The 24836-nt window shown below is 34.5% G+C and overlaps 4 protein-coding genes across 4 annotated transcripts; 2 read left to right on the forward strand and 2 right to left on the reverse strand.

The window, feature by feature from the left end:
• On the reverse strand, positions 1-6749 carry LOC105346429 (protein stum homolog). The gene is made up of 3 exons (XM_011454984.4): positions 6072-6749; positions 1746-1919; positions 1-460 (listed from the first exon to the last, which is right to left on the reverse strand). The coding sequence occupies exons 1-3, from the start codon at positions 6235-6237 to the stop codon at positions 366-368; spliced, it is 435 nt and encodes a 144-aa protein (XP_011453286.1). The 5' UTR covers positions 6238-6749; the 3' UTR covers positions 1-365.
• Positions 6750-10490: 3741 nt separating this feature from the next.
• On the forward strand, positions 10491-12966 carry LOC105346430 (uncharacterized). Its single transcript, XM_011454985.4, has 2 exons — positions 10491-10668; positions 11823-12966. The coding sequence occupies exons 1-2, from the start codon at positions 10572-10574 to the stop codon at positions 12746-12748; spliced, it is 1023 nt and encodes a 340-aa protein (XP_011453287.1). The 5' UTR covers positions 10491-10571; the 3' UTR covers positions 12749-12966.
• A 2641-nt stretch (positions 12967-15607) lies between these two features.
• LOC117688932 (uncharacterized) lies at positions 15608-20712 on the forward strand. The gene is made up of 9 exons (XM_066089043.1): positions 15608-15730; positions 17574-17659; positions 18025-18099; positions 19498-19569; positions 19677-19718; positions 19844-19926; positions 20038-20109; positions 20235-20321; positions 20455-20712. Exons 2-8 carry the CDS (start codon positions 17606-17608, stop codon positions 20296-20298), a joined length of 462 nt encoding a protein of 153 aa, XP_065945115.1. The 5' UTR covers positions 15608-15730; positions 17574-17605; the 3' UTR covers positions 20299-20321; positions 20455-20712.
• Positions 20713-23091: 2379 nt separating this feature from the next.
• On the reverse strand, positions 23092-24384 carry LOC105346431 (nucleoside diphosphate kinase 6). The gene has a single exon (XM_011454986.4). It carries the CDS (start codon positions 23974-23976, stop codon positions 23329-23331), a length of 648 nt encoding a protein of 215 aa, XP_011453288.3. The 5' UTR covers positions 23977-24384; the 3' UTR covers positions 23092-23328.
• Positions 24385-24836: the final 452 nt, after the last annotated feature.

A 24836-nucleotide genomic window follows, 5' to 3' on the forward strand; every position in this document is an offset into this window, starting at 1 on the left:
TTATTTACAAACATATTTTATTTCATATATCCCTGCAAAATATAATATGAAAAGTATTTGCACATAAATAACTTAAGGTATAAATAACACTAAAAACATGGCAATTAATATAAAGAACAAAAAACAAAAGCACCAATAAAGAGTTACCGCTAAATACACCAAATTGTCCGGATTTTGGTACACATACCCACTCATGCATGTCATAATTAGACGTAAGTAATAACTCTCCTCTTAAGACGCATCCTTCATTTCCGCTGGCGGAAAGCACCTTAGCTTATTTATATTAGAGTTACACCAAGCAAGAGCCTCTTCAAAAGACCAAAATGGACATTTATTACAAGAACAGAAATTAGCTGACAGATTTCTTAAGCCAAGGGAACATCGACGCTGCTCTGCCGCCGGACGTAATATGGTCCGCCAAGATTCTGAAATTCTGCTTCCTGTTCTTCGCCCTTAGCAACTGAAATGAAAAATGTACAATATGGTTCATAAATGAGTAATTTACAATGCGTTTTATAACATAACACGTGAAGAATAATTTAAACAACTCAGGAATTCTGGAAGAAAGTCAATCAATTCAAATCAATGTTAGCTAGAAAATATATTACCTACTAGCATGTCCTTAACAATTTTAATTGCTTTTTAAGTCTCATTTCAAACGGGTTCCATCTTGTACAAGTATCTTTTTTTTTCTTTTTTGAACATATAATACAGGATGACATCGTCGCAAACCGCGCCAATATGAACGCCACTATTCCATCTGGAGAGAACTTATATATACAGACTCTGGACATGGCTTAAGGTAGAACAATGTTTAAAAAAGATTTTTATTGGAATGGAGGCGCAGTTTCTTCAACTCTCCCGCCTGTGCAGATTTTTTACACTTTTAAAATGAACCCTACCTTCGCACTATTTGACTTTATTTTCAATCAAAATGTGATTAAGTTTTAACATCTAGGCTTATTTCTTTGAGTAGGCAATGAATTAATTCAAGTAGTCTCCCATTTTGCCCAGATGGTCGTTATCAAGATTATGGCGCTTTCCCAGAGCAGGCATTCTGAGAAGACAGATCAATGCCAAGTGTTGCATCTCAATAAATTGCCCTGGCATTGTATTGTTTGATTCCGTGTCGCATTTTCAATGCACAAGACGACGAATGATTTTAAGCAGTCTTTATCTTATCAAAAACGTACGCAATTTTTCATTAACTGCCCTAAGATTTTCTGTAAGAGTCGGTTAAAATGGTAAAAACTTGCAGGTGCGTGAACTAACTATTAAAGCATAATGGATCCAAAACAAAATATGAACCGAAAGTCTTCGATGGTTTTAAAGTTATGAAATATTTTTTAAGATCAAAAACACCGAGGCTGTTTTTTCTAAGAATAAGATAACCCTGGACTTGTCACGTTCATCTACCCACAAAGAATCTCCCAGAAGTGACTCGGGGACAGAGAATATGATTACCATTGCAGATTGCACAGTTAAATTTAGGACTCACCACCGAAAGCTATAAACTATTAAAGTGATACACTTTACATTTAACAAATTCTCTCTCTCTCTCTCTCTCTCTCTCTCTCTCTCTCTCTCTCTCTCTCTCTCTCTCTCTCTCTCTCTCTCTCTCTCTCTCTCTGTAAATTGACTGATGAAGTGGGATATGTTTTTGTCATTCTTTAATCAAGGTACTGAAAGTCCCCTGGGAGAATCTTCTATTGTTTTGATAAAAAAAAAACCGTGTGTCAACTTACTAGCTAACTGTACAAAATTCATGCCCCAAAGAATACTCCAAATCCAGCCCACGATGATTATGAATGTCACCATTTGTAAGAAACCTGCTAGGATATTCAGAAGGAACGCGTTCATTCGTTTTTCAATCTTTGTAGGGCATCCACAAAAGACCGTGAACGCAGAAATGATGGTTCCTGCAAACAGAAAAGAGTTTCAAATAAATTCCATTAACAGTTGAAGGTAAGGGCAGAAAAACATGAGAATAGGATGGCATTAGGGTTATTAAACAAGACTGCAAGGGAAAGGTTTTGTTCTGAAAAGACAAAATACCCAAATAGTCAAATTAAAGAGCTTGCATTGAGTTGTTTGAAATTAAAATCATGAAAAAATATTATCTGAATTAAACTGTATCAAAAATATGTCAGAAAACAAGATAACATCGCATACGCGAGTTCATTTTGCGCTAAAATAGTTGAAAGAGGATAAGCAAGTGTTCGAACAAAACGCGAGAAGTTAAATGTTTTGAGAGTGTTTTGCTCCGTTAGAGCTGAAGACATGTACGCTCTTTTTAAGTGTATGCATTTTTTGATCCTCCATTCAGAGAACTGTTTACTATTGTCAGAAGACAAATCTATCATCAAACCGTAAATTTTATTCTTGTAAATCAAATATAATGGCGCCACAAAACATTAACACGGCGATAAATTTTATACATAAGAATAGACTTCCTTGCTTGTACCGGAACTTAGTGAGGTACGATATTATTTTCTTTGCAACATATTGCGTCTCTTCTTCATAACATCATGCCTGCATTAGCCATGTTAAAGAGCATTGTTTTTGACAATGATATGCACCTGGAAAACAAGCTTTTCTGTGCGCGTGACCCGAGTCTCTAGAGAGAAGCAGCGAGAGCTTTGCTTCCTACTTCATCTCGACATATTTTGCTGAAGCACCTTCTCGACAAAAATGAAGAGTAAGTGCCAATACAATTGGTAAAAAAAAATTACAGTCAGTATGAGAAAAACCCGAGCGATTGACGACGGAGTGGATTTAGACAGGAGGGTTGAGAGATGTGAAAGTGTTCCCCAGACTGCGAAAAAATTGTTCAAACGGTATTTTTAATTCGCCACAAATCAAATAAGTTGTAAATACAAGTACATGTACACGCTATAAGAAGAATTCTACAAGATGGGAGTACGTAATGATGCTTTTAAAATGTTCCTATAATGAAAGGATCAGAGCTAGCTGTACCGCAGATTGAGAAAAGGAGAAACATACTGTACTCAAAATGGTTCGAAAATAATACCCACATTCTTGATTTTTCTAACATAACATCCAATAAATAAATGATATACTGCAGTTGTAAACTTTATGAGTTTAATAAAACCCATTGCCATTGGTTAGGTTTAGACGCATGCAATATAGAATTGACGAGAAAAGTGCATGGGCATTCCGGATGGAGGGTGGTTTTGTGTCGTTTGTACCCGATGGTTACCCTCCCCTAAGCCCATCAGAACCAACGGAGATTTTGTATGCTTTATTGTGCGATTTACCATAATCCAAGAACTGGTTTCACTGACTGCATTGTTTACTTCGATAAAATGAAACCTTTTTTTTCAAATTCTTAAATTTCTTGATATTGGAACTTTCTTGGCATACGTTTGAAGGTATTAAAAGGAGGTACAGTTTAGGAAATGCCAGTTCTTACATAGGTTTGCCAAAACCTTCAAGACTGCTAGTTCTTCGATCTCTATATACGCTCCTTAAACACTAAATACTACACGTTTCGTTGGCATTATCCATCAGTTGAAACTTATATAACATTTTGCAATCTCGTGAAAAGAAAGAAAACCGGAAGAGTAGACAGTGCGGCAAACATCATTATTCTCTTCCTGTTTACATATTGTATTGCATGATGGATGTTTCACCTTGTGTCTGGAAGATAAAGAAGATGATGAGCTGAATTTGTTTTTGCCATCAGTGAGTTCACAATGAATGCAGACTGTATTATTGTGTTATGTATATAAATATAATTACATAGAGTGTAATGATATGCGACTTACTTGGGTTTAATTACATACAAATCTCGATTTTGTTTATTTCACGACCAAATGGGGCCGCTGAAGTCAATTATTAAAGAAGAAGCAATGGATGCGATGAGTGACATGAGCGGACCCACAGAATGGCGAAGGAAGCAAACGTCTAAAGCTCAGAGCCTTGTTTATTCAATCTTCATTTGAAGAATGTTTTAGTGTCAGAATTTTTATACACCAGCCTTTTCACGGAGCTCTAAACAGAAAACCCCCAAACTTCAGTTCGGATCCATGGTTGAAATTTGACATACCACACGCACTTATAGTTTTGTGCTTTGTTTTAGTTCAAAGCACTCTTCAGATCTATTATATATGCCTCTATAGAGGGTTTTTGGTCATGTTTATTCAAAGTCGTGCTTTGAACTTTGCCATTTTGAGAAAGTAAAATAGAAAGTATCCATGTATCAAAAAAATTAAACGGTATTTGCGTAATTTTCAGTGTCATCACTTTTGCATGCTCACAGAATTTGATGGTGCTCGAATTGTATTCTTTGGAATCGTAGCGATCAGGAAATTACGACTGACCATAAACTGTCTGAAGCGCCAAATTCTCTACAGCTTCTATCACTCTGATGCATTTGGGCGCTGTGAGCGTTAACATTCTGCTATTACGCAGAAGAAAAATATCTTGACCCGGTAGCCTTTTCTCCATTTGAGAGGTAACTGTTTTCTTCGTGTCTATCACGTATGAAGAGCACTGTGTCCGCATGTTTGATAAAAAAGATCACGTTCTATGTGAGGATGATTTTGCGACATCCAACAATCGATGTCGCTATGATGATATATCCGTTTTCTTAATCTTTTATACAAATCACCAATGAAGACCATTCACACCAAAAGGCAATCCAATAATCAAGAAATGATTAAAGACTGTACAAGCAAACGGTTATTATTTACAATGGTAATAGCGCTTGATTTAGATGACAGCGCTCTCTTAAGAAAAAGACTGATTAGTTCACAAGAAGCTATTCAGATACTAGATACCTGGAATTCCCAATACCTTTGATACACAATATTTATACTATCCAGATGTACATACAACTTCATTTTGTAGAACATTTCTAAGAAGATAAATTTTGACGGTAAACTCTGTAGGAATAAAAAAAAAAAGAACGGATTTGGTGAAGGGGATGTTTGTGTTAAATTAAAGATTAACTTTTATCAGAGAGCCATTTTGTCGGATGTTGGACCACACCTACCCACATAGCAAGCACAACAGGGGGTTTCTGATGTATGAAAAGATGATCACTGATAAACCAACATCATCGCATCTTTTTCGTTAGTTCTAGATACTGATAAGAGACATAAATTCTTCACAATCAAATTAATATCATTTCTATTTTGACACTCGCTAACAAGAAAATAACCAGAGAAAGAGAGACAAAAAGAGGAGAGAGAGAGAGAGAGAAAGAGAGAGAGAGAGGTGGGTGGGTGATTAGATGACTATGTATGATTCTTTTAGCCTGTAGTATGTACTTTTTATTTGTTTCATCATTTAATGGGGTTCAAGTAGCCCCACTTATATCCTTCTAAATTATCTATCTTCCAAATGTGAACGCACATACTTTATTTGACGTACCGGAACTCAAAGAGCCTTTATAAACCCTCTCCTTGTCACTTTTTATAATTGTAAGAGCATTCGCAGACAAAACATCGCTTTTTGTACATCTTACAGCTTACAGAAGCACTGTCTTATGTTTATAAATCTACTGACAATAAAAGTAATTAATAACCAAACTTAAGAGATAAAATTTAACGTTAATAGATATACATTAACTTTCAGGGAAAAGGAATTTTTTTTTCTTTGCAGTGTCGTTTTCGCATTTTTTCTCTTTACCTTTTTTTTATTAGCATACATGTGCAATTCGTATGTGAATTGTGCAGATGAAATTCTCTATGCTTTAATACAGCTGAAACATTTTAGCTCTCAAATTCCGTAAATGATGTGCCTCCAGGTGCGAGAAAAACCCTAGGTATATCAAAAAGGGTAAGTTAATAAGTTAATTATATCGCAAACGAGAAATTACTAACGCGCTTGCATGTGCAGCATCCAGACTTGTACAATCAGTTCCCCGAGGCGGATCAGTTTTTGCCCTACATATATAAGATCAGATATCGGCGGCTATGATACGTTTATCGTTGCATTGCCGAAATATCTTTTTTTTCCATGAGAGAAAAAAAAAACGTTTTCTGTAAAGTGTTATAAATAAATGTTGGTTATCTTTGAAGAGAAATAAACCCAATTCTACTCACCCAACCCAGGAATGGCAATGTTAAGAAGACAGAGGATAGCGGCTCCACATAAATGCATTTTGGGTATTGCGTTGAACAGAGGTCCATGTTTTTCACTGACTTCCACAACATTACCCCTGTCATCATTGATTTTCACTTTTTTCTCTCCGTTTTTCGACTCACTCATTGTTGAAATTGTTTCTTTTCTACTAAAAAAAATATCTCGCACAAAAAACACAAACGGATTTTCTCCACACTTAAAAAAAGAACCACTCAACGCTTCAAATTCCCTCCTTAGTTTTCATAACATGGTGCGTTGTAGCCAAATTACACTCATCATTATTATGTTGAGTTTCAGTAAATTCTCAGTTAAAATGATAATAATGCGGGGTTTAAAACGCGCGTAAAAATGCTCCAGAAACTTGGCAGCGGCAATCCAGTATGCTCCTCTCAAGAGTTTATGATATTTATATGATGAATCGCGCTCACCGCCTCAGCCTCGAGAGACAGAGAAATACTCCTAATTCTGTTACTACACAATTTGAGATATATATACGTAGTAAGTAAGCGTATTCCAGCCTTCAAAACGCTGGATGTAGCACTAGTATACCGCAAACATATACCGCAGCAACGCACAATCTATACTGATATTGTTCCACAGAGCAAAACAAGACAACATACCAGCGCGTCTTCAGGTTGCAAGTCAACTTAGAGAAGACCAATAAATATGCTGGGATTATTTATAAGGATAAATCACGACCCCAGAATGCATTAATATAACGCTGCATCAAGAAAATACGGGGGTTCTAATGCATCTTTGTTTAATATACCAGCAGGTAGCTTGATTGGGAAATCTCAGGCACGCAGTGGGAATTGCATGATAGACTTCGGGGTGGCAACATGTGTTAATTGAATTATTAACTCATTATTATCTTATTTTATATTTTATTCATGATTTACCCCCCCCCCCCTTTTTTCAGAATTACTCCTCGAATACTTTTAAAATTCACTCCGTATAAATTAATTCAGACTTGTTCAAAGCTAAACGTAAACGAGGAGTTTTCGGCGCTGTTCAGACTTTATTAATCACAGCTACGATAGGTTTATCCCATACTCTAACAACACACCAACAGGTACGTTTATCATCCCCATACACACCATTCTTGACCTGTCTGTAAAATTTATTTAGTGCACGTGAGCAATGTTCGTGAGATAGTAAACAAGGCGCCGTCGATTTGGATGCCGTCAAAGAGAATTTATGGTTCGTAATTACAGAGTTATCGCCCATTTCTTCGTTCTAATAACCCCCCGTCTCGGTTTCTTCCGAATGCAAATTACAAGTAATACCTAAATAACGCAAAAGAGATGATTTTCATAACATTTCTGTTATGGCTCGTTACTACTTATAACTATGTTCACATGTCTCGTTGTCCGACAGACGTTCTCAGGAATACACGATGGATAAACTATACGGGATGCGCGCGTTCACAGCTCCCTTGTTGTAGGGGCGTGTTGAACTCATTTGTGTTATATATACAGGGGCTCAGTTGTCGGATATTGGGGCTCTTTATTATTTGTTCCCAATGACAAAAGTGATGAAAATTAGCAATTTCAAGAGTCTTTCTGTGTATTGCAATATAATATGATTGAAACAGGGATTTTCAGTAAATGGTTTTAATGCAATACACAAAAATACTTTGAAGATTACTTATTTTAATCATTTTGTCTTCCGGAACAAATATTTAAAGAATTCCACAATACGACAACCGAGCCCCTGTGGTGTTATATGCAATTTGAACTGGATACATACATCTTATTTCAGTATCTATCGGATATGCATTTTCTTGACTTTTCATAATTCATGATTATTATTTTTTATAAGAGTTGTAAGAGCCCCAATATATATATATATATAAAGTATGCTGAAATCTATTTATTTAGAAAATTTCTACTCGTGCATATTTAAATGCATGCATATTTACATATTTCATGACGTCATCTAAAAATGTCAAAAAGGTGATGTAACGATAAATGGTTAGTTTCACAACTTGACAAAAAATCCCTTATTGCAAACGATTTGTATAATATGCCGAATAAAAAACTGTACACGAATTATTAGTTTATGAGTAATAAAACTTATCGGCTATTGTTTTTGTTTTTTTAGCCTTTTTGAAACTTTTCGAAGTGTATACTGATGGTTTTACACACTTCGAAAAGTTTCAAAAAAGGCTAAAAAAAAAAATACTTGATCAGTTTTATTTTTCAGAATGCCCTGTGCTGTAACTTATTCGGAAAGAGTTTGTTGTTGACTTTTTTTTCTGTTTGACTAAATATTCTTAAATTGTCGCATCTGACATTTCATTAGATGTAAAATAAAAGAGATAATTATAAATGTTTATTTGAAATACATATGAGCAAAAGCTAGTCTGTCATGCTTTTTCACGAGTAATAAAAAGTTTTTCTGTTGCATCATCTGATTTTTTCACCGTGATAAATGCTGCATACATGTATTATCTAAAAAATATATAACAGAGACAGTTTTTTGTAATGTCTATATTTTGTGTAACCTTGCAATATTATCGGACGTTTAACGGTGTTGGTGGATATTATAAATGAACTTGAACTTGTAACTCTTGATATGTAATCTCTAAATATAAATTATTCGAAGCCAGAAACCATTTGGTGTTAGATTCTTTGAACGATGTCAGATCCACGCGGACTGTCAACTACAAGCGATGAGTCGAATTATAATGCGTCATAACCGTCTATAGAGTGGTGGCTAACCGAGATTATAAGGCTATATCTATGGCTGTTAAAGATTAGTGTCAAAGTTTTAATAAATTAACTCATTGCGATATGAGCTGTATAATTAAGAATTTTATTTTGCTGCAAATGCATGCTCTTATGATTAAGCTGCATATAAAACTATACTATTCTAAAAAAAAAAAAGAAGAAGATTTTTTGGGTACTACATGTTGTTTTGATGCAATTTTACTCGGAGAGACTAGTCGATTAATCGAATGTTTTAGTCGAGCGATAGTACTATAGAGTCATTCTCAAGAAGCTGTTACCCGCCAATGATTTTGGGGTCGTGTGGTTAAAATATTATGGACATCAGGAGATGCAAACTGTGTTTAACAAGTTAAGAACCCCTTTGAATTAAATATAACTCCTTTGCATTTGAAGTCACAAGGTCAAAGGTCACTACTTGAATATAGTACCGTCCTTTTTATGCTAAATGATGATCATACCAGATTCCAAACTTAATACATACCAGGCAGGAAGCTTCGGGGGAGGGGGGGGGGGGCAACTTTTTCTCGCAGCAAACACTATTCGTAAAGTTACATTTAAAAAAAAATTTAACACTGAGTCCCCCCCTCCACTTTTTAGGGAGCATGTAAAATTTGAAGTGAAAAGAAAGAAATAGACAGTAAGTGAAGTTAAAGGTACACTACGTTATCCCCCCCCCCCCTCCCATGGATAAGGATTTTCTAATTTGTTTGCTTTTTCCATTTTTTTTCTTGTCAAGATTATTTTGATGAATCCCCCCCCCCCTTTCCCGTCAAAAACGACGCTACGTGTCTGCACACAGAAGTATATGACCCTTTTTGTTTTTGAGATCACAAAGTTGTGTTTTGCTACTGTAGACAAAAAATACATGAGTTGTCCACAAAATCTACATACAGCATAAATTTATAATTTTCTGAGATAAGACAATCGAAATCTCGATTTCCACGCATTCATATCACAAATGTATGTAAACTTGTTGAATATACTCCAGTAATCAGGTCTCAGAAATTTTAGATTTGAAATGAACGGAATCTTTGTTGCTGGGAAAATCATTATTCGATGTCACGAAACCCTTGTGTACTTGGAATGGTCTAACTCGATATTTCCAAGTAACTTCACAATAAAATCAGTACTGTGTCCCATCAAATACCGGTAGTTTGTCATGCATTTGTCCTTTTAGTCCTATTGTATATTGTGTTTGTTAAAATAGTGATAATAGAATACTAAATTAATTTATTCAGAAAGGACACATTAAATATTTTGTTTCATCGTTGATTAAAAATGACAATGACAGAGTGTAACCGCAATATGTTTATACGAATACAGCATTAATCATAATTTATTAATGTACTGCTTTGAGGGAATGTGTATTTATAACTGCTCATACATGAATGCATCCCAAATAAGCCCCCCCCCCCCCTCCCCCCCCCCGACAATGCAAAATATTTACACATAGGTAATGACATCCCAGCAGTTTTTGCGTGTAACCTCTAAATATATAACAAATACGTCATTGGTATTTTCCAAATCGGATCACCTTGTGACTTACTATTGTATTATAAAGAAAAGACACGAGGATTTAAATGAACCAGACGAAAAATCGATATGTAAATAATGTACACCTAAAAGCTCATAGCTAATTTTAGCAAAATTATTACAACTTCCGTATTTACGCATTATATACCCAGTATATTTTGACGATAGCCATTCTAACATTTTAGAGAGCTCAGAATGGCATCAAACATTCAATACCAGAAAGGAGAGAGACCCGACCTCGCTAAACATGACAGCGCCGTACTGGACCTGGCGTTCGCCATGGATTGTACAGGTATACTATACTAATCAGCTCTCATCCTTTAAGCTATTAAATGGGGGGGGGTCACAGTTTCACAGGTTGTCTGTTTACACACAACCTCTTTACAGAAGTAGGAAACATAATCTTCCCTCCGTGGGTGAATACTGCACATGACTGTCCGCTTTCAAAAGAGTTTACCCCGACACCCCATCAAAAATTAGGGACCCATTTCACAAGACTACTAGTAATTCAATCATGACTAAAATCTGTCTTAAGACAATTTTTTTTATAAGATCTCATCATGGCTATATTGTGAAACTGTCATATTCTATGATCTTTCTTAAAGTTAATCTTAAGACTACCAGATAATGTATGTCTTAAGTCCAAAGTGTGTCAGATGCGAGAATAATATATTGACACGCAACTTTATGTCAGCATGCCACTAATTTATACTAACATACAACTTATTTATGTTGACATGTGAGATAAATGTATGTTAAAAATTCTTTTTGTTTTATGATTCGTTAAAAAAACCATGGAGTGCTTGCAATGGAGCGTCTTAATATAATTCTGTTAAACGGAAGGAATAGGTCTTATGATTGTCTTAAGTCAGATCTTATGGCAGTCTTAATTAAGATTTGTGTTATGATAGATCTTAGGACATTTTTGTTGAAACCCACCTCGGCATTCTATAAAACTACAATAATATAGTCTTTCCAGCGATGATTTCCGGAGAAACAAAAAAGGGGTGGGGGTGGGGATAGAGAGCTACATTATTGCAGCTATAGGTACATGTTCTCTTTTGAGAAGTGGATGTAGGCTACATGTATGTCTGTCCACTTCTCAAAAGAGAATACTGTATTTTACACTAATATTTCCATATGCAGTACCCGGAACGTTCAATTGTACACAATTTAAAGTACATACACTGGTATAACGTTCTTATTATAACGGATGGAAACTTAAGGGAGTTACGACATGATTACAAGTTGTACACATGTATATATGTAAACAGAGCATATTAAAAACTTGAACACTCTATTCATTTATCAAGATCAGAAATATTCGCTATAGCCAAGGGTTCAATTATTAAAATTACTCTCATCCCCCATTACATGCCACCGACAAGCATATATTTATTCCAAAGATAGTTATTGAAACCAAACAACCTCTCATTTCTGTTATAGGAAGCATGTCCTCTTATATCCACACTGCCAGGGACAACATCAGGAAGATAGTGGAGGACATCGTTGCCGCCGAGAAAAGCGACGTCCGTCTAGCTCTAGTGGAGTACCGCGACCACCCCCCACAAGACTCTTCATTCGTCACACGGGTACACGACTTTACCCCGTCCATCGGGACAATGAAGAAGTGGCTGGACGCATGCTCAGCACAAGGCGGCGGTGACACACCGGAAGCAGTTGCCGATGCTTTGCATGATGTTCTAAAACTAAGCTGGCGGGAAAACGCCACCAAGATCTGCGTCTTAATATCTGATGCTCCTCCACACGGCTTGAGTCCAAATGGCGATACATTTCCGGAAGGTTGTCCAGCGGGACTGGATCCCATGGTAACGGTCCGTGAACTTGCACAGAAAGGTGTAACGTTGTATTCTGTTGGTTGCGAGCCTGCAATAAATCAGTATCGAGACTTTTTCATGGCACTGGTTTATATTACGGGCGGACAATACGTTCCTCTTGCCGGAAGCAAAATGCTCACTCAAGTAATCATTGGTGGGGCACAAGAAGAGATTTCCCTGGAAAAATGGATGGCGGAAGTAGATGAGGAGATCAAAAAAGAAATGGAGGCGGGTCGGAAGATCAATGACGAAGAAATGTCCCACGTAATTCATAGAAAGCTAAAAAGCAAAGGGGCTGTGTCTAAGCAATTGATGCAAAATAAAATGGCGCTGCGCTCTGAAACCGACGACGTCAGGAAATACGCTGAATATACAACTTTGGGCGCCGTGCGCGGAGGCTATAAAATGGCAGCCCATGCCCCGTCAATGGCGACTCATAGCGATGTATATGAATGCGAAGAAGCAGAAACATCTTTAGCTCAAGCGACGAGGATGGTGCAAAAGTCCAAACAGCGCATGATGAAAAAATTCTAACGGTAATCGGTATTCAGCATACCGGATATACTTGCATTTTGACTGAATTATCATCTTTTTGTTAATACATTGTAGATATTTAATTCACCCCATATCAATTCATTATGTGTATATGGTATTTTTTCTATGATTTGTACATGCATTCAACTTTATATGCTAAATTAATCCATTTTTGTTTTTAGTGCAATATGATAATAATAAATATTCACACCCATGCACTAGTTATTTTTATTACCTAATCAAAGGGATTTTGTTGTTTTATTACAAATTAAATACTTGCGTCTATTTTGAACTGCCGGTCAATAGACTGCGATCTATTAGACCGCCGGTCAATAGACCTCGATCTATTGAACCGCCGGTCAATAGACTGCGATCTATTGGACCGGCAACGTATTTCAGAACGCGGGTATGTTAATGTTATATCCTTTCGATAGTTCTCAGGGAATGTATATTCCTTTACATAGACGCTATTTTTAGTACTTGGTGAAACCAAATACAATGTTATCAAAATGGAGTATCAAATAATCAACAGGTGTAAAGCTTTATATGAGGTAAAAGACTAATGAAAATCTAATGGGTTAAAGACTCCCCCTTCTTTGAGTAAACTAATATTAAATTGAGATGTTGTAATGCATGCAACAGGCTTTGTGCATGTAAAAGATGGAAAAAAAATCTGAGTATATTGAATAATGGCACGAAAACCATCTGCAATATGCAAATTGTAAACCCCGAAAACTAAAAAAGGAATTAGGTAATAAAACAATTATTTAATGCTTGAACAGTCAATAGACCAGAATTTTTTCCCTTGATGCAGGGAACAGCTCAGTATGATCTATTGCCCTCGGCCGTTGGCCTCGGGCAATAGATCATACTGAGCTGTTCCCTGCACCTCGGGAAAAATATTCTGGTCTATTGACTGCTCAAGCATTAAATAATTGTATATTCTCTACTTCGTACGAAAATTTATTTTGCTTCATACTGAAACTGGCGAAACTGAAAGTCCGACCCAGTTTTAAAACGATCTGTCCATGTATTAATATACGCATGCATTTAACTTTTAAAAGATGGTTTTAAAATTCATTGGTAATCTAAGACAAATAGTACATATGATAATTTAATAACACGTAAACCAATAATCCGACGATAAGATTCCTTTAAGGATGACGTTTACTTAGAATGAAAAAAAAATTCCACTGATGATAATGAAAAGCCATCTATTGTATGTTGTAGACCTTTGATTGTAGTGTTATTTTTCACTTTCAAAAAAGTAGGTCAATGACCTACTTTTTGAGTTAATGGCCACTAAACATTTTTTGAAAAATAAAATAATAAAATTTTACAATACGATTGAGATTTTCTTTATTGTAAAAATATTACAAATAATAGAACACTTTAAAAACAGTTTATGAATGGTAGTAGCACAAAATAGATACACAGCATTAAGATTTCAGATTACTCTGTATCTTGATGGACACCAAACTTGGTACAATGGCAATTTTTATCACGTATTTATAAATGACACCAATGCCGTTGATGTCACAAAGTCAAGGTTCATATCGCCCACTTAATATCATGAGCCAGTAAAGACTTGACTCGCATTAGACTCAGTACTCTGTTACTCATTAAAGAGGCATGGTTACGATTTTAGGAAAATGCATTTCTAATGATCAAATGAAATTTGAGAGTCAGTTATAAGCAAGATACAGGGCTCACGGTTCTCTACTGTGCCCTGTTTTTGTTTACATAGGTTCAATAGACCAGTAAACATCTTTTTCAAGCTGATTTTTTTTAAGCGTAAACAAACAGATCCTAACGTTTAACACCTTTATTTTAGGTCTTAAACTGGAATTCTTGCTTCAAAATGTAAACGGAATCTTTGTTTACATAGAAAAGAATTGTAAGCCCTGTGCTGTAACTTGCTTATAACTCAACGAATGGCACTCAAATTTTGATTGCCTATTAAAAATGTCTTACTAAAGCATTGTAAACATTAAAATCGGAACTGTATTTTCAATGAAAGCAAGGACTGACCTAAGAAGTCTACGCAATAATTTTCAGGCAAATGATTACATCATTAAATTTTATTACACTTATTTATGCATTGAACTATTGTTTTGTAAAAGATGTAATCTTATAACTGCAACGATGTGTGCAATAAAATTATGAACCATTTGTTAGAATAAAACTCATAAATTAAGGTAAGATTTGCGGCTTGCATTTTTTTAGGAGTTGTACCAATGTAACATACCATTTTGTTCACTACACTTAAGTCTTTTTTCTCATGAAATTCAAATTAATTTACCCGTCCCGTTTTATAACTACAAAAGGTCAAAGTTTATGATTTCCAATTTTCATGTTAATGATCATGAATTGCAAACAATTTCATGAAAATATATACATTTTATTATTTCTACATGTAACTATTAGGGGGGGGGGGGGGTATGCTTTAAATGTTCGAAAATAATGTCACTATTTACATCATGATTCATTTTTATTAATTTCTAATGAACTATCTAAAAATAGAATAAAATGCAACAAATGTCTTAATTTTGGACTACTATTATGTAAACGAAAACATCTTATTTGAAACTTTCCCAAGTCCACCGATTTCAGGGAAAACGTATCTTAATTTATGTGTAATCTGATATTTCTAAAACACTATTTAAAACCATGTGATGCGGAATTCGTTTTTGTGGCAGGCACGTAGCATCAGGAGGGGGGGGGGGGGGGGCAGGGGGGGGCCTCCCCCCCCCCCCACTTTTTTGGGAGTATGTAAAAAATTGATATGAAAATAAGGAAATGAGGAGTGAAATTGAAGTAATATACTACGCCAGGTAGGTGGTGTTACGTCACAATGAAAATGTGTGAGTTATCGTCACAATGGTATGTCGTCACACTGGTATGCCGTCACATAGTTAATCCAATGACGTCATAATTGGAATTGCAGCTTCACAACGAAGGAAGGCACAGTTTAAATTAAAGGTCATATGAAACGATATCCTGACCATATTGAGTTATATACGGGAATGAGTTCATAAGTGCCTATTTAATAAGACTGACATTGTTTTTTTGGATATTTTATGCAAAATGTGAGCGCCACAGTCGATCAAAATTGCTTAATCGGGAAAAGGAACATTGACTTACGCGGCTTACCTCCCTTGCTTATGACGTCAGTAAGACCCAATCGCCTTATAAAGCTATGTTGTGAATACAAATATCCATGTCATTTTGCAGCATTTTAAAAGAAAAAAAAATACTATTTCATATAAAAACTTGTATAATTATACAATAATCAACCACGTCAGTATTTTTTCTCTCAAGAAATGAAATCGTGTGCGTTTTTATTTACATGTAATAGCGTGTACATAATGATATTCAGTTTCGAGACTGCACGGAGAATAAATGATTTTCTTCATAGATCCACATGCTAGTATAATATAATTTTAATATAAGCATATTTATATGTTTTATTTTGATCTTTTTAATGAAATTGACAAATTCAAAAATAAGTCTGATCGTTTTTTCCCATTTGCACGTTCATGCAATTCATTAAGATTTTTTTTCTAAACAACTTGTAGGACTCATTGTGCCTCATTCGCTTCACGATTATATTGTTTGTTTCACTTTCAAATTCACAAATATGTTACCACTTAATTATTTTTAGTCTAAGAGAAATTTCTTCAAATGTTTTGCTTTTGAAACGTGTACTTGAATGTGCGGTGTTTTGATTTTAAAACGTGTATGTGCGGTGTTTACTCACAGATCCCTTTTATCTCACTTTCTTCCGCAATGTTTTCTTTCGTTTTTTTTATCATTATTGATGCTTGTTCTTAATAAAATCTGTTGATTATCTTCACATTCGTTCACAACTATTTTTATCAAACAACCGATTTATTTTACCGATACATTTCTAAATCCTTAAATGCCATATTTCCGCGATCTAATTTAATAAAACGTTAATATACACGTGTACACAAAGTATTTTCTAAAGATATTGCTACATGTATATATCAATAAGTCAGAAATTTATATTATTTCGAAATAAAATTTAAGAATAATTTTGCGGCATTTTATAGCAGCTCTTAAATACAAACTATGTACACAATGCCTCAAACATTTTCATTGGCCTGCCTTATATACTTTTTTATGTGACAAATTAAATCAAATCAATTTAAATGCTTTAATTCCCTTTAAATGTAGCTCAATCATTATACGTACCAAAGAAGAAAATGATGTTTTTATTTCAAAAGGATAAGGATAATTCATTAATCAGCTGTAAATGTTGGAGCATTTCTTTCGTTAAATTTCCACTCTTTTACTCTTGTGAGAAGCTGATATTAGATTTATTCATTAACGACCAATTAAAACTAAGTCATATGTAGGCTACTACGAAATCTAATGATCTCATTTGAAAAGAAAGACACGTTCATATATGCAAAAATTACTAAAATTTAATCGATAAACTACTGTAAAATTACACTAGTTTTAATGCATTGTTTACATCGGTGGGTCTTTGTGACGTCATAAATCCACAAAATCAAGAACGATAAGCGGGCAAGAATTTTTTCAGGTTCTCAGTTTTCACGGTTATTTCTCAGAAATGCAAAGGCAAACAAATCTTACATCATGTATTTTAACATTTGTTTATACCAAGCTTTATATTCATGAAAGAAAATCATAGTGTTAAAAATCGTTTCATGTGACCTTTAAAGGTATGTTTTTGCTAGACAAAGCTCAAATAACTACTAGTATCATGCATTAAAATTATACAAATGATATTAAGGGAGCCTTTTTCTGCAATTCTTAGTTGATATTTTTTTTCAAGAACACAAGTTTGGAAAGGATAAAGAACAGAAAATGGAGGGAGACGGTAAAGATATTATGCGAAGACTGAATTCGGACAAGCTGATGGTATGTTAAACAATATACCGGTATTATGTCTGAAAAACATCGGTCAGAATATTGAATACCTTGGGGTAAGAATAGGGGTACTTAATTGCTGTTTCAAGAGTCATTTGTTTTCCTTATCAAATTACAGCATCTATTTATAATTCACACCCTTATTACACGTATTATCAACGTGATCATAGCTCACAGATGATGATGAATTTTGTTACAAAAAAGTGAATCGGATGCGGAAAGATACATGTACTTGATATATTCCTTCAAGATGCCTGAACAGTTATAAACTTATCCGTTTGTTTACCGGAGAAACCTTATAAATTTCATGCAATGCAAATTTTATACATTATCTTTTACTTTCTTTACCGATCCAGTCCCCCACGCCTGAATTGCTTCGGGAGTTACCGCTCTCTAACATTGGCGAACGGGCCGAGAGATACCACAGAATCGTGAGTCTACTTATAGTTAACATTTGTTAACTTGTTTATTCTTAGGAAATTACGAAAGACGAATAGGGCCACTTAAAAAAATATTTTTATCTCGTAATTACGAGATAAGATCTCGTAATAACGAGAAAAGATCTCGTTATTACGCGTTAATTATCTCGTTATAACGATTTAATTATCTCGTTATTACGAGTTAATTATCTCGTTATTACGAGAAAAGATCTCGTAATTACGAGAAAAGATCTCGTAAGTACGAGAAAAAATCTCGTTATTACGAGAAAAGATCTCGTTATTACGAGTTAATTATCTCGTTATTACGAGAAAAGATCTATTTAAAATGTTGCGTTTCATTATTCTAATCTTTTTATGTAAAGTGTATGAACTACTGCAATGTCTATTGATATATACATACTTAGCATAATCATCGTTTAAAAGCGTAAGCATAATTTGATATAAAATCGGATCAAGCAGTTTTAAAGAAATTTCAGAAGAAGTAGCAAAGCAGATTGATTAATAAATTCATCGAACTGTTTATCAATAATTAAGAAGGATACGTGTAATTTGTTTTCAGACTCCAAAATGTTAGAATACAAAATCAATTATTTTCAATATACATGTAGGTTGTGTATAAACATATAAAACACAAATTCGGGTAAATCGTGTATATCCATACCCATGACTGAAACTATAAAGTCATTAAAGTTATCTGTAACTTTTACGACTATATGACTACCTGGTATATTTACTTCGTAGTGGGATTATAATATATATAAGTTAAATAGTAAAATTACATGAAGTTCTTTCTTTTTATTCATATAAGATAAAATGTCAAATCCAATAATTGATATGTAGAAATTAATGAAAAATGATCGTTGTTATTTTTAAATATTAATCAAAATTGAATCAACGTTTCTTTAATGAAAAAGACTAAAAGGGTGGTCCAGTCGAATTCTTTTCAGAAACGCACCATTTTATGTAGATCTTTTCTCTTACTAACGAGATCTTTTCTCGTAATTACGAGAAAATTATCTCGTAATAACGAGATCTTTTCTCGTAATAACGAGATAATTTACTCTTAATAACGAGATCTTTTCTCGTTATTACGAGATCTTTTCTCGTAATAACGAGATAATTAACTCGTAATAAGGAGATCTTTTCTCGTTATTACGAGATCTTTTCTCGTTATTACGAGATCTTTTCTCGTAATTACGAGATAATTTACTCGTAATAACGAGATCTTTTCTCGTAATTACAAGATAAAAATATTTTTTTATGTGGCCCTATTCGGCTTTCGTAGGAAATAGTATTCGCTAGAAGATATTCAAAATTCTACCTATATGTGAATCACAGCTTAATATAATATATTATGTCCTCGCTATGCTTTTTTTTTCATCGTTTTAGATGATGGCAAGAACTAGGACTCAACTGCTACTTATTGACTATTTGTGTCAACGAAGAGGGATAAATTTACAGGTAAATGTGGTACCTTTTAAAAATTTAATCCAATTTCGCAAATTATTTGATTGAGAAAACATTCTTAAATTGAATTAATAATATTATTCTGACTACTTTTTCCTCAGAAAACCCTGGAAAGACAGCGTTGGGAGAAATCTCCTGAATCGGTAAAACTCTTTTGATCAAACAATGTAATATTACTATCATAGTCTTAAAATCCGTGTCTTTTGGCAAATGGATTAATTGTTTTATTTATATGATAACTTTTGCAATCTTTTCTTTGATTTTGCAGGATTTGGGGCCCCTTGTCGGCTTAAAACACGAAGCCGAAGACGACCTGGAGAAGATCAAGTTGAGGATCATCAAGCTCCCAAGGTTTGTATTTTGGTATTCTTGCATGATATATCATGATGTTCTTGAAATCAGTGACAGCGAAACACGGTTCTGGTTTACAAACACCATAACATTGGTTTTTACTCCACACAGACAAGAAGCCCGGGACCTTCTGCCGATGACCGCGTGGCGTCCTATTACAGACTTGAGGCAGATGATGCGCAGGTAATATGATAGAGAGAGATGTAGAGTATAATGGAAAAAAAAACTACAAAAACAGACAAAATATATCATGAAGACTTACATCCATGAAAAATACATATATAAATCTTTTTTTTTTCTTCATAAAGGACAACCTGCACGAAGATAAAGATGGATGCTGTGAATTGTGCAGTGCGTCTCCAAACGATGTGAACGAAAAGAAGGAGAACAGCAAGGTATACCAAAGTCTTACGTGTAAACACAGCATCATTATTCTGAAATAAAGATTCATTTAAGTATACTGTATGCATGCATTGATATGCAAGTGGATTGGATATATAACCGATGCTTCCTTTTTGTGCTATACAGAAATCACAAAAGGAAGGAAAATCGTGGAAGAAACGATTGCTGAAACTGTTTAGCTGGTGCAGTGGCTCAGCAGAGAGATGCGAGAACTAGTCCTCTGCTTCAACCATATTTATATACTAGTATTGTTTTAAAAGTACATGTTATAAAAAAGTTCCGTATAATTTATGTGTTTAAATGTATAAGTATTTTCGACCATACAATCTTTGAAAACATTTTGCTCTTTTATTCCTTTATAAAATAAAAAGAGATGGATTTCATGCACAGAATTGGTTTTTACAAAGAGCTTAGACTTTCGGTGGGATTTAACTACATGTATCTAGTTTGCTCATCAAAATTAAGTATTAAACTTCTTTTCTATTAAAGATGTCGAAAGCAGACAGGTTTTTAGCTCACCTGAGCTGAAAGCTCGTGAACTTTTTTGATCACTTTTTGTCCGGCGTCCGTCTGTCTGTCTGTAAACTTTTTACATTTTCGACTTCTTCTCCTGAACCACTTGGCCAAATTCAAAGGGCCACGCCCTATTGTAAAGGGAAATAATTAGATTTTATTGAAAATTTGGTGATATTTAAAAAAAATCTTCTTCTCAAAAACCATCTAGCCAGAAAAGCTGATACTTGTGTGGAAGCATCCTCAGATAGTGTAGATCTAAGTTTGTTCAAATCATGGTCCCCGGGGGTAAGGTGGGGCCACAATGGGGGGGGGGGGTCAAAGATTTACATAGGAGTATAAAGAGTTTATCTTTAAAAATCTTCTTCTCAAAAGCCATTTGACCAGAAAAGCTGATACTTGTGTGGAAGCATCATCAGATAGAGTAGATTCAAGTTTGTTCAAATCATGGTCCCCGGGGGTAAGGTGGGGCCACAATGGGGGGGTCAAAGTTTTATATAGGAGTATACAGAGTTAATCTATAAAAATCTTCTTCTCAAAAACCATTTGGCCAGAAAAGCTGATACTTGTGTGGAAGCATCATCAGATAGAGTAGATTCAAGTTTGTTCAAATCATGGTCCCCGGGGGTAAGGTGGGGCCACAATGGGGGGGTCAAAGTTTTATATAGGAGTATACAGAGTTAATCTATAAAAATCTTCTTCTCAAAAACCATTTGGCCAGAAAAGCTGATACTTGTGTGGAAGCATCCTCAGATAGTGTAGATCTAAGTTTGTTCAAATCATGGTCCCCGGGGGTAAGGTGGGGCCTCAATGGGGGGTCAAAGTTTTACAAAGGAGTATATAGAGTTAATCTTTAAAAATCTTCTTCTCAAAAATCATTTGGCCAGAAAAGCTGATACTTGTGTGGAAGCATCCTCAGATGGTGAGATTTTGAGAAGATTTTTTAAAAATATCTCCAAATTTTCAATAAATCCCAATTATTTCCCTTTACAATAGGGCCCTTTATTTTACTCAGAACACGACTGGCCAGTAAAGCTGTAACTTGTGTGAAGTATCATCAGGTAGGGTAGGTTTAAGTTTGGTCAAATTATGATCCCCAGGGGTAGGGTAGGGGCACAATGGGGACCAGTTAAATCTTTACAAAGGAATATATTGAGAAAAATCTTTTTCTTAAAAAAAAACAACAACATTTTCTTAGAAAAGGTGCAACATTAGTGAAAGCCACCTTAGATAGTGCAGATTCAAATTTGTCAAAATCATATTTTTCAGGAGTAGGATGGAGCCACATGGGGTGGAGGGTCCAATTTTACAAAAAAACCCAGTCCAAATTCACCAAAATTCAAATGTTATAATATATGGTTTAACTTATATGCAAGCATTTTGACATATTTTTAATTCTTTAAAATTGTTTAGACTGGCTTCTGGACAATTCTTGGGCTGACACAAGTTTGATCTAGGTTTATATCCCAGTTGATTTTGATCTTGCGAACTGTAATGCTCAATATTTGAAATGACTATACTGTGACAAAAAGGGATCAATGATAAACAGAATATCCTGAGAAAAAATTGAATTTTTGATATACAGGATATGTTAGATTACATTGTCCATATTTTTTAGGGTATATTACTCCTTAAAGCTGATTTGATAATGTCTATTGTTGCTCAGGTGAGTAATGTGGCCCATGGGCCTCTTGTTTTTTGTTTGAAACTGCTGTTTCAACTAAAATTAAGGTGGACAAATGCTGTGGCATTCAATGTATTCATATCTACTTGCCAAAGACCTGATGACTTGACAGTTAACCGTGGCTGTTTTTGTTGTTTGGTTCAGAATTGGAGATACAATTAACAGCACTATGAAAATAAACTAATGAAGTTTTAATGTTACCCATTTTCAGGAAAATGACATAATAATTTTTTTGTGTGTGATTTGGTTCTTATTAAATCGAAGCATTTTTACCTGGAATATAACCAAGCTAAAAAGTGATGATGATTTGTAAAATTTTCTAAGTCATTTTTGTAAAAAAAATTTTTTTTGGGGGGGGGGGGGGGGGGGTTGGTGGCGGGGGTATGGGATGTCTAATAGAATTTTTATTTTTAATTGGAAGTTTTATTGTGCATAGATTAATATTTAAGGTTTTACTACACAACTCAAATTAATATTAGTGCATTGCATTTTGTGACATCACTTTTGACCAACCTTTGTATTTACTAATCACTTATTAAACTCATATTGCAGCTAAAAAATATGCAGGATTTTTTAAATGTTTATTTTTAATTTTCTATTGTTTATTAAGTTGATTTAATACAATCATGTCAAATCATATAGCCCAGCAATCTACAATTTTCAATTTTTGTACATCAGAGTAAAATTTATTTTTTAACACTTGTCTTTCCTTACAAAAGTAATTCATAGTTCAAAGTTCATGAAATAAAATGTTAACTCGACTGGGTTAAAATCTTTTATAAATACAGTATAAACATAAATTATCAATTCTTCTTATCACTGCTCTTAACTGGTATGTGTGCTAAAGACTCGCTACAAAATGATACATTTTCAGGATGATAATACGGCTCATCTTCTCTGTACCACTTCTCAGCATTGAATTCTGGAAAAAAGAATGCTATTTCCTTTAAAGCGTTTTGGGGGGAATCTGAGCCGTGGCACACATTCCTTGTGTCTGTTAGTCCAAACCGTCCTCGAATTGTGTGAGGGTCAGAATGAATGGTCCGAAACACTTTTGTTGGGCCCATTATTTTCCTCCAGTGGGCGATAGCATCTTCTCGAGCCAATATATGGGCCCATATGTGCCCACTCGACATGAAATTCACCAAACGATTATGGAAAAATTTACCATGGTGTTCCTTGTAGAATTCCTCAGCATCAGCACGGCGCAAGTGCAAATGTTTTGTTGCCACAAAGAAAAATCCGTTTTCCTGGATGATATCATGAATATCCTCTACTATGTGTGGACGAGAGGCCACATCTGGTTTTAAAATGGCCAATGTCAGCTGTAGCTTTTTTGGTTCTGCACTGTCTGAAAATGAACGCCTCTGCATATATCTCATAACAGAAAACGTTGGTTTCACTGCAATATCTGTAGCTTTGGTCAAACATTTAAAAAATGAAGCAACCATTCTTTATCAAGAAGAAACGTCTGGAAAAAATATATATGCAACACCTTACGTACAGTACGCTCCCAATAGTTTTTTACCCATTGACATTGAAAAATTGAATCGTCCTTCCGTTTACTTTACCATTTAATTTTAGAAATCCTGCTTCATTTAAAAAACTGCACTTCCAAAATATAATCTTGAATTCAAATATTCGAGGAAAACAATTGATTTTTAAGTATAAATATTATTCCATAGTTGCACATGTTGGATTAGAAACCGAAAATAGAAACTCTGACTACATTAACTCGACCGTAAAAGAATTCGATTTACTTCAGATTTTCGTGTTTTAACATAAATTTTAATTTAATGAAATTAAGATGAAATATGCTGTCAATAAGTATATGAAACAGAGGATGTAAGATGGTTTAAAACCATCATTTCATTGATTTAAGTAAATTTATTAATGTGTTTACTGTTTAGAAGATTTCATTATTATAACTTTTTTCCACAACAAAAAGCTTATTATACAGCATGTAAAATATTGATATACATTTTCTTATTACCTTCTTCCTTGGAAGACGGTATAAAGAGTTGAAATAATTTACATTTCATTAATTGAAATACTGTTCGGCGGAAGGGAGATAATTTTCTGATGCTCTTTTTCATGTACGACTTAACAAATTTCGTAGATTTAAAAATCTTAAAAAGTGAGTACACGGTCACTAGTACACGAAAAAGCAAAACAAAATTGCTATGAATAAATTCAGCCTTTGGTTTTCAGGTCCAACTAGTTGAAAGTAACATTCTATAATATCTATTGAAATTATTTGTTTTTCTTTTAGCATTGTTTATTCAAATATTTATACAAAATAAAAAAATTG

Source organism: Magallana gigas, chromosome 6, assembly GCF_963853765.1.
Source record: "Magallana gigas chromosome 6, xbMagGiga1.1, whole genome shotgun sequence".
NCBI classification, from domain to species: domain Eukaryota; kingdom Metazoa; phylum Mollusca; class Bivalvia; order Ostreida; family Ostreidae; genus Magallana; species Magallana gigas.